Source organism: Pongo pygmaeus, chromosome 12 (genome assembly GCF_028885625.2).
Source record: "Pongo pygmaeus isolate AG05252 chromosome 12, NHGRI_mPonPyg2-v2.0_pri, whole genome shotgun sequence".
In the NCBI taxonomy this organism is placed as follows: domain Eukaryota; kingdom Metazoa; phylum Chordata; class Mammalia; order Primates; family Hominidae; genus Pongo; species Pongo pygmaeus.
Genome location: NC_072385.2, coordinates 123,584,607 through 123,603,229, shown reverse-complemented (window position 1 = coordinate 123,603,229; position 18,623 = coordinate 123,584,607). Strand labels below are relative to the sequence as shown.

Sequence of the window (18,623 nt, the reverse complement as noted above, 5' to 3'; positions counted from 1 at the left end):
TACGGGACTCATGAACTGTCTGGAATGAACACACCATAAAAACGTCCCAATGCCTAATTATTTCAAGATACTTTATTTTAAAAACAGGTCACAACACTAAGCTTTTGGCCCATTCTGCCATTGTACAAGCTACAAACGCTTGTTCAGCAGCTGAGGGGCACTCTTGAGTAGCGTGTCTGAAAAGTGAATAAAAATCCATATAAAACAAATATTCAAATAGTTTCCATAGGAACACAGATAAGTGTGACCCATATCCTAGTCCTCCATATGGCTGCATCATGGCGACCCTACTCTTACAAAGACATTTCAAAACTAGCAGTAATTAAGTTACACGGTCCCCCCAAATCCCTTAATTCAAGCTAAACTTGCAGTTAACAGCTACCAGAGTGATATCTACACATTAATACTAGCTGAAGCACAGGCTGCTCTGTGGCGTTTCATCCCACTCTCCCGGGCACAAGACACAGGCAGGGTGCTGGCATCCTGTTCCTCTACTTCGGGTGAGAAGTCGGGGTTCTGGAATTGCTGCATGAGTTGCCTGAGAAAGAAAAAGTGGCATATTAAAAACCCTGACTCACTCCTAACTGGGCATGAGAGTATTTACTTCCCGTCAGGAAACAATTCAATGTATTTTTTTTTTTCTGAGACAGGGTCTTTCTCTGTTACCCAGGCTGGAATACAATGGTGCTATCACAGCTCACTGCAGCCTCAACCTCCCAGGCTCAAGCAATCCTCTCACCTTAGCCTCCCAAGTAGCTGGGACTACAGGCGCCCACTACCATCGCCAACTAATTTTTTCATTTTTTGTAGAGACAGGGTCTCACTATGTTGCCCAGGCTTGAACTCCTGGGTTCAAGTGATCCTTCTGCCTTGGCCTCCCGAAGTGTTGTGATTTCAGGTGTGAGCCGGCACACCCGGCCAATTCAATGTATTTCTAAAGCAAGCGTTTCTTCAGTCACCGTTTCGGTAATAAGGAAACCACAAGACACACGGCACGAACTTAAATGTATTCCAGTTACATAGAAATACCCTCATCAGTCTTTTCTACAACTTTTCTTAGGAAAAATATCCACTTGTCTTGCCTAAGATTAAATACAATTTCTTATTCTTCTAGACAAGAAGCACATATCCAAGAAGGTGCCTATTCTTGGCAGCACCACCAACATGCATGGCTTACTTACCACGCAGGCCCTGACATCACATAGTAGATCGTCGGCCTCTGGAAGCCATTGAACGTAGAGGCAGCAGCAACAGTGTAAGCGCCCATGTTTTCAAAGAGCATCCAATCACCCACATGCATTTCGGGCAGGTCACAGCGCTCAACAATCCGATCGAGGCCATCACATGTTGGTCCCCATATGCTGGATGAATAATACTTCTCATCTGGTTTAGGTCTCTATATAAAGAGACAGACAGAGGGAGTACTACTTAATTATACGTGTTGTGACCAGTCCTCTTAATTGTTTTATACAGTATGCTCAGAAATTACCTTTTGCAGAAGGGGCTTTACATGTGCGTGATCATACAGTATGCAATTAAATGATCCATAGACGCCATCATTCACATAATACATAAAGGTCTGTTCACTCGACTCGTCTTCATCTAGAAAGGCAGATCAACAATCTTAATGCCTTTTTGCATCAGCTTTCAGTATAAGTGAAGTGACCCGTCCTTATACATACCATCGGAGCCGGTCTGCTCCTTTAACACCATCTTCTTGGCGATGATATTAACTGCAAGTGTGAAAGCTGATGCAACATAGTATCTGCCGGGCTCAGCTATGATTCTCACGCCAGAGTCTGATGGAAAATATTTGTCCAATGCTGGGTTGATTACGCTGGTGATCTAAGAGAGTAAAACAGAAAAGAAAGAGCAGCCTTCATTGTGGGAAATTCACATGGGGGAGTAACATCACAGGGCCTTGTGACATGACATCATGAGACCAGCATCAACAGACAGGTTTATCATTAAGTAACAAAAGCAAAAAAACATCAACATCTCCTTGAAAACCAGGCTGCACATCCCAGGTGGCTCGTTTTCATTCCCCTCCAGGCGCCCTATCTCCTTTAGGATGTTATGGGTATGATTTTTATCAAAGAACAGTACGCAACTAATTACTACCTAGGAAGGCATCAAGATGTCAATACATTTTAACAAATACATGCCAACAGGATAAAAATCCTATCTGCCTACGTCATGATTTTAACAAACCATGTGGATGTATCTTATAAATTTAAGCACCAATATAATGGCTTAACTTCCTAAGTGACTAAACATTTTACGTATTTTAAGGAGAGGAAGCATAGGTCTAGCAAAGCACATTTGGGGTGATGATGTGCTACAGTCAGCATATTCTCCAGGAAGCCCACAGCAACATGTTTTTTCTTTTTTTTTTTTTTTGAGACAGGGTCTCACTCTGTAGCCCAGGCTGAGTGCAGTGGCATGATCATGGCTCACTGCAGCCTCAACCTCCTGGGCTCAAGTGATCCTCCCACCTCAGCCTTCCAAGTAGCTGGGATTACAGGTGCCCGCCACCACAGCAGGCTAATTTTAAAATTTTTTTGTAGAGATGGGGTCTCACTGTATTGCCCAGACCGGTCTCAAACTCCTGGGCTCAAGTGATCCTACCACCTTGGCCTCCCAAAGTGCTGTATTACAGGTGTGAGCCATGATTTCCAATGTAACCAATTACCAAGACTTCTGGGAAAGCAGATTCACACTTTAGAAAACCAAATGGTATCAAGTGCAATGTTAGACAGCACAAAGAAATCACTCAAAATATCACACCAAGACACTTCAGCCCATTGTGGTATTAGTTAAGACACTTAAATTTTGAAATATTCCAAAAAGGAGTTTATTAAAACAGCTACTGAGTATTACAGTTTTGTTCTAAATTACCTCTTCAAATTTAAGCTTCACATCCTCAGATCCAGGAAAGCCACCGCCAATATCAAGCAGATACATGCTGAAACCAACCTCAGCCTAGAATCAAGAAAATAAGTCAGCCAGATCCACAGCTAATAACAAAAATGTATGCAGCAGATAGGTTGAAACCCATGTGATATAGAACCAACTGCCATAAAAAGTTAACTCTAGAATTAAGACTAGTTATTGTCAGTTGTGTCCTGCCCTTCCCTAACAGGGTCACGCATACTCACCCCCATGTCAAAAACACAGCGGGCATCAGAGATTGCCTGCACGAAGGTCTCAGGATCGGTACAGCCGCTTCCTACATGGAAGCTGGGGTAAAATAGAGACGAGACAGTGTGTCTTAGTATCTCTTAAAATAATAGCAAACACTAGGAGAAAGCCTGTAAAACTCAAACTGTTCAATGTCTTGACCTCTAGCTATCCCACCAAGATCTCACCTCACACCAACAACATCGATATTTAGCTCTTTCGCCCGTTCCAAAAGGAGCCTGCTGGTTCTGAGCGTGGCACCGAATTTAACACTGAGACGACAGACTGCTTTGGAATCATCAGTGGCAATCCGCAAAACCAACCTACAAGCAAGGAAAGTGCAGCAAATGTCTCATGAGAGATGTTCACTTACAGCCACGATTAAAATAAAAACAATCCTGTTCTAAATACTGTCGCTGATATATTCTGTAGTTTGAGTCCCAGGCTTCATGACTCAATAGGGGGTTTCAACTACTTTCTACTAAAGTATAGAAATATAATAATCAGAAATTTAAGTTTGTTTGATAAGAATCCACATATCTTATGCTCCCGATCTTGCCCTTAGATGGGGGAATAACTCACTTTGCTTTTGGATGTGCTCTGGCAACTTTCATCAACTCAACTTCACTATCAAAAGTCATCATCTGGACTCCATTATTAGCAGCATACTTAATTTGAGATACTTGTTTACAAGGATTTGCATAGATAATCCTCTCTGGAGGCACCCCCAGACTCTGCACCAACTGTATTTCAGTCTGAAAAAGAAGAGTGGTGTCATGCTATCCATATGTGGCTTAACAGGTGGAACAAACAGAAAAGCATGGGAAGTTGTCATGTGCTCCCCCCTGCCCCATTTGCCTTTAGTGAGCATTTATTGCCCAAAAAACACAACTTGTATCTGCCCTGTGGGGAACACCAGGACCATTTTATACAACTGCTTTTGAGTCCTGCTGCTATCACTTACCTTGCTAGCACAGTCAAATCCCGTCCCGACAGCAGCAAGCGTCTTCACAATGGCTTTGCTATCATTACATTTGACTGCATAAAAGGGGGTGACACGAGGGACAGCTTTTAACCACCTCAGATGTTTCTTTAAAATGTCTCCCAGGTCTGCCACATAGAAGGCATCCTTATCATCCTGAAACAAGAGTGGTCACAGGTGACTCACTAGCAGCCTCACCACACACACCAACAGCCAGCGACCTTCTTTCCCATCAGTCACAATGAATCCTGCTCTTTTGAGTCTAGCCACTGATATGAATATCACCATTATCACATTAGTTTACCACCAGTGAATTAATTTCTCCATTCCATAACAAGACATGTAAGCCTCACTGCTCTTCCTTAGACCTTGCCAAAGTTTTCCACTTGCCTGGCACTCTCAGCTGCACTGCCAGCATGGGCCTCATATACTTACAGAAGAAGAAACTTCATTAATTTTTTGGTCCAGAATGTCCTTGGCAGTAAAACCTTCATCGAGGAAGTGGCAGTCAAACTCTTCATTACCAAAGTTATTCATGATTTCTTGATGTTCCTCTGAAATGCAACAAAATGCAAATAGAGTGGAGAAATTCACTCAGAAGCCTTAGCAATACAATTCTTAAGATTAACCTGCAACATAAATGTAAACTGAATACTTACATGGAAAACTAAGAGATGGAACTGAAAGTAATATTTCCAGCTTCTCACAAAGGCAACTCTCCAGGAATTCCAAATCCCTCTGCGTGTGTCCTTGGAGCAGCAGTGACAATCTGAGAAATAAAATAGGGAATTTGCTGTCTACCTTAGGAACACATCAAGTTGAAGATGGGGCACTGGCCGAGCACACGCAGAGCTAATCATGCCCCGGATATGAACCACTCACTGGCCTGGTCATCCTAATCATTACTAGGCATAAGGCACATGATTCCATAAACCTTGGCAGTATAAGGACACCACAAAAAATACCAGGTTTTTCCAAGGCAGCACACTAAGCATTTCAAATATTTGTACCAAAAAAATCTAGCATGCCAAGTTTCAGAAGCTTATCTGCACTTAGCTCACTGATACGGAAAAAAGTCTTATAATGGTCTGATTTATTTCAGAGCAGTTTCAGTTCCTTAGAAACTTCAAATAGCATTATAGACTTTGTTATTTTTTTTGAGACAGAGTCTCACGCTGTCACCCAGGCTGGAGTGCAGTGGTGCAATCTTGGCTCACTGCAACCTCTGCCTCCCGGGTTCAAGCGATTCTCCTGCCTCAGCCTCCCCAGTAGCTGGGATTACAGGTGCCTGCCACCACGCCCGGCTAATTTTTGTGTTTTTAGTAGAGACAGGGTTTCACCACGTTGTCCAGGCGGGTCTCAAACTCCTGACCTCAGGTGATCCAGCCACCTGGGTCTTCCAAAGTGCTGGGATTACATTATAGCCTTTATACACAGCCGTACAAACATCTTGCTATTTCCTACTTCCACTAAGTCTTAGAACGATTTTTACTGACCAACAGGCATCATGGAAATGTCTTGAGCATTTGAGATTTTACGAGTTAATTTTCATGTATTAGCTGGGTATATACTTCTTAAAAACTGTAATCTTCAAGTCAACTTATCACACTGTATTACAGTTGCTGTTACCTGATCAGAATTCAGTATTTTTTTTTTCAGACAGTGTTTTACTCTTGTTGCCCAGGCTGGAGTGCAATGGCGTGATCTCAGCTTACCTCAACCTCCACCTCCTGAGTTCAAGCGATTCTCCTGCCTCAGTCTCCCGAGTAGCTGGGATTACCGGCATGTGCCACCACACCCGGGGCCTGGCTAATTTTATATTTTTAGTGGAGATGGGGTTTCTCCATGTTAGTCAGGCTGGTCTCCAACTCCTGACCTCAGGTGATCCGCCTGCCTCAGCCTCCCAAAGTGTTGGGATTACAGGCGTGAGCCACCGCGCCCGGCTAGAACTCAGTATTCTTAAACCAGCGTTGCCTACCAAGTTTAGCAATTCCGGGAATGCCAACTGTCCTTACAGTCACTCTCGTATTTGCTTAGCTATGAGAATAATTTGGGGCTAACTTCACCAATAAGAAAAATAAGCAAGAACATCACTCTAGCAACAATAAAAGCCACTGTATTTTGCTTTCATCAAATGTGGCACCTTGTGAACCAGCTTTCTTAAAATTATTTATTTTAACCTTTAAAAATTTCTGCCAGGTAGAGAGCTTTCTTCTTTTCCACTGTGCAACCCACTTCAGTGCCAGCAGCCTACGGGCACAGAGGCCAGGCAATGGTTCGGGGACACAGTTTGCTCTGGCATGGGGTACTATGACAGGCCCAGGGTGACGGGCCTGTCATAAATCCAAACCCATGCATAGAATTTGCTTTAAAGCTCTATCTATTGTGACTACTTGGCATTGTCAACCTCCGAAGTTGCCTAAATCACCCCTCGGAGAAGGGAAGAGAGTAACAACGCTAGCAAAACCATTTTTGTTACAGACATGGTTATATATTTTTGTTTATATGAAGAATATTTACAATTTAATAATAAATAGGCTCATGCAGTCACTGACTGGGTCATTTAAGGCCTTATTAAATATTTTTAAGGCAATGTTCAGGCCTAAACTTGGAAAGTTTTGATTTCTTTTTAATACGCCAACACTTTTTTGCTTTTCTGTATCTTTTAAAGCGTTACTTAAGTAACTTACTTGAATATATTTTACTGAAGAAGACCTTTTGGTCCTTCTGTAACAGCTAAGTTATTTAAAATGGTGAATCAATTAGCACAAGACGGTAATGTTAGAAGAGATGGGGCTAATTCAAACAAACTTTGAAAAAAATTTCACAAGTCAATTAAAGTCTGCCCAATTTTATGTTTAAACAAAGTCAGCCAACACATTCTTTGTCCTCCCCAGACATTCCTGAGAGGTTCTGCCTTTTACACTTTCACCAATTATTTCGACTTCGCAAACAGCACAATCAGCCTTTTCTGCAAACGTTAGGGCTGTCTCCCCTGTGTACGTCCGTTCATCTGAGCCAAGCTTTTCCGAAATCACCGAGTCATTCACAGTCCTTAAATAAACACCTCTAAGTCATGGCCGAGCATCTAATACCACAGCTACTACAAGACTATCTTAGCTCTACCCACTCTCGCGGGTTTCCAAACTGGTGTCATCTGCTCTGTAGACACAGCGAAAATAAAAACTGGAAGGAAACTGAAGGCGCCAAGGCCGGGGCCCGCTCGTTTGTACCAAGGCGAGCCCGGGCTCTGCGCCCCTGCACCTGCTGCGCGGCCGCCAGGGCCTCCCCAACGGCTCCCCGGCCAGCGCGCGGCCGCCGACGGGTTGGGAAAGGGGCCGGCGCGGGGACGCAGGGTCTCCGGGTGGGTCTCCCCTAGGCCCCTCAAGCCCCGAGCTGTGAAGACGGGGTCAGGACGAGGCACCCGGATCACCCTTATCCAGCCGCGGGAGATCCCCGGGCCGGGAGGAAGCGGCGCCTCAAGGTCGTGGCCCGCTCGGCGACCACGTGTCTCCGCAGGCCGGCGAGGCGCGCCGCACACGTGCCGGGGGCCCGGGGCCCGCTGCCCGCCCCGGCTCCCGCCCTCGCTCCCTCCCTTCCTCCGCGGCCGGGGAGTCCCTCACCTCAGAGCGCCCAAGCGCCGCGGGCCAGCCCCATGGGGAAGCGCAGACGCCGGAGCCTGAGTCGCAGCCGCAGGAGCGCTCGGCCGCCCCCGCCGCGCCCGTCAGCGCCTGGCTCCCGCCCGCCGGAGACGCCGGCCCGAGGTGGCGCCGGAGCTGCTGGCAGAGGGGCGGCGGGCGGCGGCGGCGGCGGCTACAGGAGGGACTGACAAAGCCCCACAGCGCGCCGCTCCCTACTTATAGCGCCGGAGGGTCGCCATGGAGACGCACCAGCTCAAACCAGCCACGATCGGTTCCGGCCGGGACACCGCCGGGGGAGGGGCGGGGGCCCGGCGGTGGCCAACCCGGGCCCGCGCGGACCTGGTGGGGCGCCGGAGAGCCGACGTCAGCGCAGCCGAGCACCGCCTGCCCCACGCGTGGCCCCCGCCCCCGGCTTCGCGCCCCGCCCTCCCCGCCCTGCGGCCGCCTCGCCCCGCCCCGCCCTGCGGCGGTCGCGCCCGCCTGGAACTGGTCCGCGCACGCGCACGACGCCGCAGGCCCAGGCCCGCGGCAGCTGAATGGCGGAGCCTGTCCCTGCATAGCTGCGCTTCCACCTGGCGTTCAGTACCTCGTGCCCGAGAGCGGAAAAGGGAAATCGCGAGCGGAGGACCGATGTGCTGGCCACGTGGGCCCCGCCGGGCCGACTCCGGACCCTGCTGCCGCCCGCTGCTCCGGTGCAAGGGACCTGGAAATGATCCCGGTGCCGCTCCTCTCCCACCAGCTAGGGAGCAGAGGCGCGGGAGGGAGGGGGCGTCCCGGGGGTCGCCAGCACGCTGGGGGCAGGGCTGGCAGCCGCCCCCACGCCCCCGCGCTGGAAGCCTCGTCTTTGTAACATCGAGGTGTCCTATAACTAGATGGGTCCTGGCCTGCGGAGGTAGTTTCCCCTGTGAAGCCAGGGACTCAGCTAGGAGCGTGAGGGGAGCCGGATCCTGAGTCTCCAAACCGCCCACTACTCTGCTTTACCGGATGGAACTCATCAGTAACTAGGTATCTTTAAGGGCGGCTCCCTGGCGCGCTCTGAGAGTTACGGAAGTCCCAAAATGCTTTGACCGAAAACGTCTACACAGTGAATACATAAAGCAAAAAGCCGCGTGGGAAATTCGAGTCCCTAGGAGCGCCCAGGGTACGCCTCTGGAGGTGGACTGCCACTCACTCCAGGCCACGCTGGAATGCCCGCACCAGGGAGGCACTGGACTTGAATTGGGGACACTTTTTTTTTTTTCATTTTTACCTTTCATTCCCTTTTGGACAATCCAGACAGGATATGTCTCTCCCTAGGGTGGGGATTTCGACTCCCTAGGGTGGTAGTGCAGCCGATGAAGAGTTAAAGAGAAGAGAGAGTAGATCCAGATCTAGCCTTGGGTGGGTGGGGGTGGGGTTGGAGGAGCTCAGAGCACTGGCCCAGCGCTGCCCCCAACTTGCTGTGTGCTCTTGGACAAATTATCTCCCTTCCCTGGGCTTCAGATAACCCAAGGATCCTTACATATCTTTATAGCTAGAAAGCCCTGTGAGGTTTTGAAAAACTTCCTTGGTACCCAAAACCAGGTCTGAGGCACAGTCAGTGAATACCTGTTTAATGAATGCATGCATAAATGAATGAATGGATGATCCAGCTCTTCCTGGAGCAGACACGACTTCCACAGAAACAAAAAGAGAGCAAACTCGAGCCGTAAGCAGAAGTGAGTCTTCTTCCTATGTGAAGGGATGTGGGGGTGGTACGCCCCTATCAATTTTATCTTTACATAGTCCTTGAGCACCCACCGGGCACCGGGTTCCCCGGACTAGAGGGAGGGAGAGGGGGGTTAGCTCCACCCTTAACAAGCTTAATTCTTGATGAGATTAACCATCAAAACCCATGAGAGAACGTTATAGCTCCAGCGCTGAATGAGACATCTTAGGTTCTGTGGTGATGTGGACTTTGTGCGTCCCTGTGAGGAAACACTTTGTTCCAATGACGCAATTTTCCTTACACTCCGGAAGTCCCCTGCACTGCCAGAATTGCCCAGCTTCCCGGCACACCTATCAACCAGTCGTTCCCAACACTGCCCAGTATGCAGCCTCCAGGCAGAGGGCCTGGATGTCTTGGCAGGTAGGGTTCCCCTAGCAGCCTGGGGTGACCAGATAGAAACATTAACTGGAACGTAGAGGCCAGTTCTTGGCTGAGGGAGCCAGGAGGGCTCTGACTGTTGCACATACAAGCCACTCACACTGCTGTCACCCACATACCTCCCTCTCCCGCCAACCCACCCCAAAGCCCAAACTCCTGCCCGCATGCTGGGAAGGTGAGCCCTTGCCTGGAGAGCCCAGCAGGGGAAATAGAAGGAGGGAAGGAGGCCTGCTGCTTCCCTGGAGCTCTGTTCTGCGGCTGCAGGAAGACCCGCAGAGGCCCTGGGCAGCAGAACTGTGGGCAGCAAGGCCGGAGTTGTGAAACCCAACCACTCAGCTGGATTCCAGAAGCTCAGGTGGTTGTGACTAAACCTGGCCTTACTCAAAATGCGTGACTTTATTGTCTTTCAATGTATTTTCAGTAAGCTTCATCCTCTCTGTTACTATTTCTTTTCTTCGGAAAAAAGCAACAGATCTTTGTAAAAATAAGTGATGCGATGCACTTAGGAATCACCGTCATGTGGAGATGAGATTTTTATTTTTTTTTCTGAGAGTCTCACTCTGTTGCCCAGCCTGGATTGCAGTGACATGATCTCGGCTCACTGCAACCTCTGCCTCCCGGGCTCAAGCGATTCTCATGCCTCGGCCTCCTGAGTAGCTGGGATTACAGGCATGTACCACCATGCCCAGCTAATTTTTGTATTTTCAGTAGAGATGGGGTTTCGCCATGTTGGCTAGGCTGATCTCAAACTCCTGACCTCAAGTGATCCGCCCACCTCGGCCTCCCAAAGTGCTGGGATGACAGGCGTGAGCCACCATGCCTGGCTGGAGATGAGACTTCCATGTGTGGTGCTAAAAGAGTGAATAAAAACATCAGATACTACACTGGACATGCTTCTAAGAGCTTAGTCATCTCACCTAAGTTCTGGGACCAACTCCCATTTTCTTAGGATTCCTTGGGCCCCCTCACCACCCCCCCTGGCCACCCCGCCCCGCTCATTATGAAAGTTCGGACATCACTCTGCCTCTCTGGGTTCCAGACTACCTTTCTGAAAATGGGGTGGTTGGACTGGATGAAAGCTCGGGTTCTTCTTGCCTTCTAATGTTCTAAGAATCTACTTATTTCACAGAGTTCTGTATAAATCCACTGACCAAGTTTTCTGAACCAAAAACAAAAACATGTCTGATGAAGGAGGTATCTTTTTTTCTTCTTTGCTAACTTACGTGAAAAGGCTTATAAAGGTATATAGTGATTGCAGACTTAAGCAGTTAACCTTATCATTATTATTATTATTATTATTTGAGACAAGAGGCTTGCTCTGTTGCCCAGGCTGGAGGGCAGTGGCGCAATATTGGCTCACTGCAACCTCTGCCTCCCAGGTTCAAGCAATTCTCCTGCCTCAGCCTCCTGAGTAGCTGGGAATCCAGGCGCCCACCACCACATCCAGCTGATTTTTCTATTTTTAGTAGAGATGGGGTTTCACCATGTTGGCCAGGCTGGTCTCAAACTCCTGACCTCAAGTGATCTGCCTGCCTTGGCCTCCCAAGTGCTGGGATGACAGGCGTGAGCCACCGCGCCCGGCCTCACCCTTATTGAAAAGAAGTAGGTCACATAGAAGACGATAACCAGCAAGCATTTGTGTATCCATTTACTCAGCATTGGAAAGTTTGACATTGAGAGCTTTCTGGAAAATGGGTTTGGGCTCTGCTTCACCAAACTTCTTCCGGAAGCATAGAAGAGTGGACTATGGAGTGAGGCTCATGACCTCCAGCCCCATGAGGACTTTGGGAGGTTAGCTTCTGCCCTGGCAAGGGTGCCATAACTCAGGACACCTGGGTAATGGGGGCTAGTCACAGATGCTCTAGTCCCATCTGGATGTTTGGCCAAAAATAGTTTTCCTTAGCTCAGTCACTCACTAGTCCTTTAACCTTGCCCTTTGAATGGTTTTAGGTGTTTCCGAAAAATCCAGTCCACCCTCCAAGGTGGAAAGTGTGCCATCTCTGCCCATAATCCAAATGGCGTGCCTGAGGCATAGAAAGCAGCTTTCAGGGAGGCCCTCCTTCCTCTGAGCAACGGTGGCATCATCAGAGAAGTGGAGCTCCTCCAAAAGGATCTGCTGGAAGCAGAGGACGCCCATGTGTAAGTGGAAGTCCCAGGATGTTTGTTTTATAAAGTGTTACATCACGGCCCTACCTTGCCCCAGCCCTGGTGTGGCTCACTGGGAAGCTGCTGGGAAAGGAGCCAAATAGGAACTAGGCCAGAGCCTCCTAGAGCCCAGAAGGGCCCTGGGGCAGGTCAGTGGGCACACACAGTTGCAGAGAAGAGGGGGCCCTTGTCTGGAGGCTGAGAGTTTGGAAGAGGTCTTTTTTTTTTTTTTTTTTTTTTTTTGGAGACACAGTCTTATTCTGTCACCCAGGCTGGAGTGCAGTGGCACAATCTTGGCTCACTGCAGCCTCTGCCTCCTGGGTTCAAGTTATTCTTATACCTCAGCCTCTTAAGTAGCTAGGACTACAGACGTGCACCACCACGCCTGGCTAATTTTTTGTATTTTTAGTAGAGACAGGTTTTCGCCATGTTGGCCAGGCTGGTCTCAAATTCTTGACCTCAAATGATCCGCCCGTCTCAGCCTCCCAAAGTGTTGGGATTACAGGTGTGAGCCGCCGCACCCGGCCTGGAGGAGTTCATTTTCATGGGGAAAGTGATGTTTATCATTATTTTGCTTCCCACGGCCTTGTCTTTTTCAGTGGGCAGAAGTCAGAGTCCCATTAAGCCTGTACCGAGTCAGTATTCAGACATGCCATCCGACACGTGGACAGAAGCTTTGCCACCTGCCTACTTGGCTTGTCTGTTTCAAGCCCTTCACTGGTGGCCCTTGGTCCACAGAGTAAAGTCCAAACACCTTAGCCTGGCACCCAGGACCCTCTGAGGCCTGCCCTGCCCACCCTCCCAGCCTCTTCTGCCACTCCAGCTCCCTGAGCCACTGATGTTCCACAGACCCTGCCCCTGCCATCGTAACATGGGTCACGTGGTGTGGGCACCTTTGTTTCCTGCCTCCATCCTGCCTTCCCCTCCCCGCAACTCTCCCTTTGAAATCAGGACCATGATTTTCTTCTCTCTATATGTTCAGTTTCTAGCCCGATTCCTGGCTCACAAAGCCATTCAATATTGTCAAGTTGAAACTGGGTTAGTAGCACCTGTGGGCTATTGGGAAAAAAAGAAAGAAAGCGAGGCTGTGCTGAAAAATCATCATTTGTGGTTGCTATACGAGTGATTAGCTCGGGAGAATTTTTCCCCACGTGCTATCTAAGATTAGGGGAACAAAAGACCCTGGGTGTTCTTCCTTTGGTCAGTTGTTTGTTGATTCATTCCATACGTGTCTGCTGAGTGCCACCCGTGTGCTAGTGGCAGCTAGGCCAAGGGAGGACCCTCTGTGGCTGGGCCGGGTTCCTGGGGACCAGCAGGGAATTGATAAGAGCCAAGAGAAGCCTCGCTTTTACCCAGTGCCTAAGGAAACTGCCTCTTTTGTTTTATTTTCTCCTAAGCTCCTGGTGACTCCCTCTGACCCAACAAGTTGCAGCACCTCTGCTGGGCTTTGCCACTGCCCCATTTTTGCCAGAGCCTCACCCTGGTGGGGCCCCACCTCTGGGAAGCCCCAGCGCCTGCAAGACTTTTTCCTCTCGTGACAGGGAGCAGCATGCGGAGGGCCCTTGCACAACCTGGGTCTTCAGGAAGGTGAGTGCTCTGCCCAGGGGCAGTGTGAGCTCTGTGTCCCTGCCAAGTCAGAGGCAGGACCATCCGAAGGGCCTGTGGCTGGGGTCTGCTACACCGAGCCTTGCGGGCCCTCCGAGGGGTGGGGTACCCTGAGGGCAGTGCTCCCTGTCTCTGTTCTAACAGCTGTGAGCACTTTCTCTGTGCCAGCGCCCCTGCCAGGTGCCAGGGAGAAGAAGGGGACGCCGAGGAGGTCCCTGTGCTCCAGGAACTCATGGTCCAGAGGGGAGGCTGCCCCCAGGCTTGTGCTCTCTAGGTTCTGGTCCCTGGGACAGTGGTCACACAGACAAAGGAGGTGGACGCAGCTGAGGGAGCAGGGGCCTGGGTTTGGAAAGGCTCATCCAGGGCCAGGGAGAGTTAGGGAGGGGCCTGCAGCACCCAGGGCAAGAATAAGACCTGTGGGCACCAAGGGAGGCTCCCGCCCACAAGCCCAGCTTTCCTCTGGGAGAGGACTGAGGGCTGTGAAGGGGAGAGCAGAGGAGTCACTCTGGGGAGCAGCATCTCACCCCCAGGAGCTGCTACTTCACCCAGCTCCAGCCTCCATCAGTCCATCCAAATCCTGGCTGACAGCAGGGTCCCGCCATCGTAGAAGGCAGGTTGGCCTCCACATGCGGGCACAGAATGTTTCGCTTTGGCATTCCATGCCCTGTATGGCTCAGGGCCCAGGCAGGCAGTTCAGCAGAGGGAATTTAGCAAGGGAACTAGTTACAGAGATGACAAATCTTACAGCTGTAGGAAGCCACTATCACCCAGAGGACTGGGGATGAAAGGGGACGAGGGTCCTCAGCAGCATGGCAGCCACCTGTGGGCTGTCCAGTGGAACTGGGACCACAGAGAAACCCACTGACCACCAAGGGGAAGCAGCTAGTGCTGGGGAGGCTGCGAAGCCAAGAGAGGGAGAGGGAGACGGAGACAGAGAGGAGGGACAGGAGCCAGCTCTCCCCTCCGCCCATCCTCCAGGCTCCCACCAGCGCTTCCCAGTCGGAAGCCTGTTGGCAAGAGATCCTGGTCAGTGTAATTTTCCGAGGCCAGCCCTGTCCACTCCACCAGAGAAACAGCAGAGCCACTGTGGGAGTGCGGAATGGGTCTGAGTGCGGGCGGGCAAGGGCAGGCTCGGCCCCTTCTGGTAGGCCCATCAGAGTCTTCCTTCTACCTTCTTGTAGGACAGTTTCTAACCAGAGTTCTGGTAAGCACTGGTGACGTTTCACATTGGCTTAAGCAATAAGGAAAAGCAGTCATCGCACGTAGCAATGCGGCTCGGGGAAGGGAGTCTCCAGTTTCATGTATTTGGAGCCTCAAGAACAACGTTGAAGACCTGGATTCTTTTCCTGTTTTTGCAGTTCCTTGCCCAGGTGTTGGCCCAGCTCTCCTCATGGTTCCAAGAAGGCTGCCCCAGGAAGGCTTGTGGACAGAGGGAGAAGCATCTCTTCCTCTATGTCTCTTTTTATCTAAGAAACCAGTTTGACCAGCATCCTTCCCCTCGGCTCTCCAGGAGGAATGCACGGATCCCTTCGCCTTCCCCATCCCTCCATGGTTGACTAAACCCACTAGGATCCACTCTTTTGCGTGGAAATGCGTTCAGGCCTCCCACGAAGCGCATGAAGATGCCCTCTGTTATGGGTTACATTATGTCCCCTGCCCCTGAGACCTTACGTTGAGTCCTAACCCTAGTATTGCAGAATGTGAATTTATTAGGGGATAGGGTCTTTATGGAGGCCATTAAGTTAAATGAGGGCGTTAGGGTGGGCTGGTGTCCTGATATAAAGGGGAAATTTGGGGCTGGGTGTAGTGGCTCACACATAATCCCAGTGCTTCGAGAGGCCAAGGCAGGAGGATTGCTTGAGGGCAGGAGTTCAAGACCAGCTTAGGTAACATAGGGAGACCCGGTATCTATAAAAAAAATTAAAAACAAAAAAATTAGCCGAGTGTGGTGGTGCATGCCTGTAGTCCCAGCTACTCAGGAGGCTGAGGCGGGAGGATCGCTTGAGTCCAGGAATTTGAGGCTGCAGTGAGCCGTAAAAAGATGGGGGACGATGGAGACACACAGGGAAAACACCTTGTGAGTGCGGCAGAGATAAGGGTGATGCCTCTACACACTGAGGAACTTCAAAGACAACCAGCAAGCCACTGGGAGCTCGGGGAAGGCACAGCGCAGATGCTCACTGCCATCAGAGGGAAGCCAGCCCGCCAACCCCTTGATCTCAGACCTCTGACCCCTGGAACTGTGAGATGATAGATTTCTGTTGTTTAAGCCCCAGTTTGTGGTGCTTTGTTACAGCAGCCCTAAGGAACCATCCGCTATCAGAGCAAAAGCAGGGCTGGACTGCTAGAAGAAAGGAGAGGAGAACAGCAGAGGATACCTGCCTTGGGGCTGAACCTGAGATCACTCCAGGGCTCCCCAGGTTGTTTTGAAGAATGGAGATAGATTTGTGCAGGGCTCACTGTAGAAGCTCAGTGCAACATGTGACGCTTAAAAGGCTGCAATCCACAGAGCTCAGTCCCTGAGGAGCGCTGCATTCACAGACATCAACCAGCAGACAAACCAGTACCTATTGTCCCTGACCCCCAGAATCCAGCAGACATATAAAAGATGGTTGTTAACCCCACTAAGTTTTGGGGTAATTTGTTATGCAGCCATGCAACTGAAAGCATCAGCTACAATATTCTTGTAATGAAATTCTTAGCCAGGACCCTCATAGCCCAGCAAGAAGTTCTCTCTGGAAGAGCCCAGCTTTGGGGTTGGATAGATCTGGGTTTTAATATGTCAAGAGGGCAGGCCCTGGAGACGGAGCACATGGATTTGAATCCCAGCCTCTCATAGGCAGATTAATTAATTTCCCTGACTCTCAGTTTCTTCATCTCTAAATGGAGAAAATAATAGAAGCCACCTCAAAGGGAATTAAATGAGATTATTTACGCACAGCACCAAGGCTGTGTCTACTGTATTTGACCCCTGAAACAGTTAATTTTTCTTGACATCCCTTCCTCGGTATATGTATTAGTCAGGATTCTCTAGAGGGACAGAACTAATAGGATATCTCTCTATATAGAGATTTATGTAAAGGGGAGTTTATTAAGTATTAACTTACACAATCACAAGGTCCTGCGATAGGTTGTCTGCAGGCTGAGGAGCAAGGGGAGCCAGTTCAAGTCCCAAAACTGAAGAACTTGGAGTCCGATGTTCGAGGCCAGGAAGCATCCAGCACAGGACAAAGATGTAGGCTGGGAGGCCAGTCCTGACTCTCCTTTTCATGTTTTTCTGCCTGCTTTATATTCACTGGCAGCTGATTAGATGGCGCCCACCAGATTAAAGGTGGATCTGCCTTCCCCAGCCCACTGACTCAAGTGTTAATCTCTTTTGGCAACACCCTCACAGACACACCCAGGATCCATACTTTCAGTTCAATCAAGTTGACACTCAGTATTAACCATCACAATACAATAGGATTACTTTCTGTAATAACCTATGTAAAAATAAGCAGTCATTATTTTCCTGTCTTGTTCTTTAGGTGTAAAACAAAAAATTTTATAAGAAGAAACTTCAATTTTAAAGATATTATTCAAACTAAGTTAAACATTTCATGTGCAAATTAAAACAATAAATTTTGTTTGCATGTATCAAACAAAAATATTCCATCTTGCAGTAAACATTTTCACTGTTTAAATTTTAAACACCAAAACTCCATGTGTAATGATGGAATTTAACTGGTTAAATGCCGCCTCTTTGCCTTCACAATCACAGTGATACTGTTTCTTTCAAATGTCATGAGAGTTGGAGATATGTCTTGCTCCTGTGCTGGGTGCAGAGGTGAGGTGGTCAATTGTTGCTCTGGGACTTTCAGTGCTAAAATCAGAAAAGTCCTGGGTGAACCGGAACAAGTTGACCCGCCAGCTGAAGGACTGAAAAAGCTTTGGACACTTTCCCAATGAACACGTAGCCAAGTCTGTGTGAATCAGAGGCCAGCTGTGGAACCAGGAGTTCTCTGAATTAATTTAGGTGCAGAATATGTTTATGAAAGGACAACTAATAAAAACCTGAAGTTCACATATGTATTATTAAAACACCATCATAACCTCAGCAATTGTTTAGAACAAAGGGATCTTTTTCAGGGAGGAGTATTTTATCAGTGACACTATTTAGAATTGATGGGCACGATGATAATAACAAGCAGAGCAACTTTTAGTCAGTTTTATTACTGTTTTAACATGATCTGCAGACAATGCGTGTCCTTATTGCCTGCACCTGGGGCAGAGAGCGCCCTTGGACCCACCCTTCTCAAACCACCACACCTGGCCTGAAACGCACACCTGGTAAGGGTACATGTTAGCTCTCATTGCAGCTAACTGGGGGGTCTTGGCTAAGTCTTTTCACGTCTCTGAGGCTGGATCTAACGGTTATTTTGTAGGGTTGTTGGATATAGGATTTTGCAGGGTCATGTTTGTAAGACTATCAGTTAAACTATAAAGAACCTAGCGCAAGCCTTGATGTTGGTAGGGGCTCAGTAACTGCACCACCCCTCCCCTTCCCCACTTCCCGGCTTCTGCATCAACACGGTGCTGCTTCCCTCACCTAGACGTCATGCTTAGATCTTTGATGATTGAAATTTGTCTTATCTCGGCCGGGCACGGTGGCTCACGCCTGTAATCCCAGCACTTTGGGAGGCTGAGGCGGGTGGATCACGAGGTCAGGAGATCAAGACCATCCTGGCTAACACAGTGAAACCCCATCTCTACTAAAAAAAAAAAAACCAAAAATTAGCTGGGCGTGGTGGCGGGCGCCTGTAGTCCCAGCTACTCGGGAGGCTGAGGCAGGAGAATCGCTTGAACCCAGGAGGTGGAGGGTGCGGTGAGCTGAGATCGCACCACTGCATTCCAGCCTGGGTGGCAGAGTGAGACTCCATCTCAAAAAAAAAAGAAATTTGTCTCA

General features: G+C 49.1%; 1 protein-coding gene, 1 long non-coding RNA gene and 1 other non-coding gene across 4 annotated transcripts; 1 reads left to right on the top strand and 2 right to left on the bottom strand.

The window, feature by feature from the left end:
- Positions 1–57: 57 nt before the first annotated feature.
- ODC1 (ornithine decarboxylase 1) lies at positions 58–8,187 on the bottom strand. The gene is made up of 12 exons (XM_054476308.2): positions 7,786–8,187; positions 4,822–4,931; positions 4,598–4,716; positions 4,145–4,318; positions 3,763–3,935; positions 3,369–3,503; positions 3,159–3,240; positions 2,899–2,982; positions 1,683–1,845; positions 1,490–1,602; positions 1,182–1,396; positions 58–538 (listed from the first exon to the last, which is right to left on the bottom strand). Exons 3-12 carry the CDS (start codon positions 4,697–4,699, stop codon positions 394–396), a joined length of 1,386 nt encoding a protein of 461 aa, XP_054332283.1. The 5' UTR covers positions 4,700–4,716; positions 4,822–4,931; positions 7,786–8,187; the 3' UTR covers positions 58–393.
- LOC129030972 (small nucleolar RNA SNORA42/SNORA80 family) lies at positions 6,383–6,518 on the bottom strand. Its single transcript, XR_008500863.1, has one exon. It is a non-coding gene; the product is annotated as a small nucleolar RNA SNORA42/SNORA80 family (small nucleolar RNA).
- Positions 8,188–8,318: 131 nt separating the features above from the next.
- Positions 8,319–17,193, top strand: LOC129030686 (uncharacterized). 2 transcript variants are annotated; one of them, XR_008500725.2, is made up of 4 exons: positions 8,319–9,500; positions 11,879–12,067; positions 13,471–13,660; positions 15,037–17,193. It is a non-coding gene; the product is annotated as an uncharacterized LOC129030686 (long non-coding RNA). The 2 variants fall into 2 exon arrangements; XR_008500726.2 differs by lacking the exon at positions 8,319–9,500 and adding an exon at positions 9,520–9,910.
- Positions 17,194–18,623: the final 1,430 nt, after the last annotated feature.

Bases quoted from the DNA above. Each gene is read 5' to 3' on its own strand.
- ODC1 (XM_054476308.2), bottom strand. From the start codon at position 4,699: ATGAATAACTTTGGTAATGAAGAGTTTGACTGCCACTTCCTCGATGAA. The intron at 4,319-4,597 runs GTAAGTATATGA...CTCTTGTTTCAG, and splicing joins TTAATGAAGTTTCTTCTTCT to GATGATAAGGATGCCTTCTA. The intron at 1,397-1,489 runs GTAATTTCTGAG...CTCTTTATATAG, and splicing joins TAAAGCCCCTTCTGCAAAAG to AGACCTAAACCAGATGAGAA.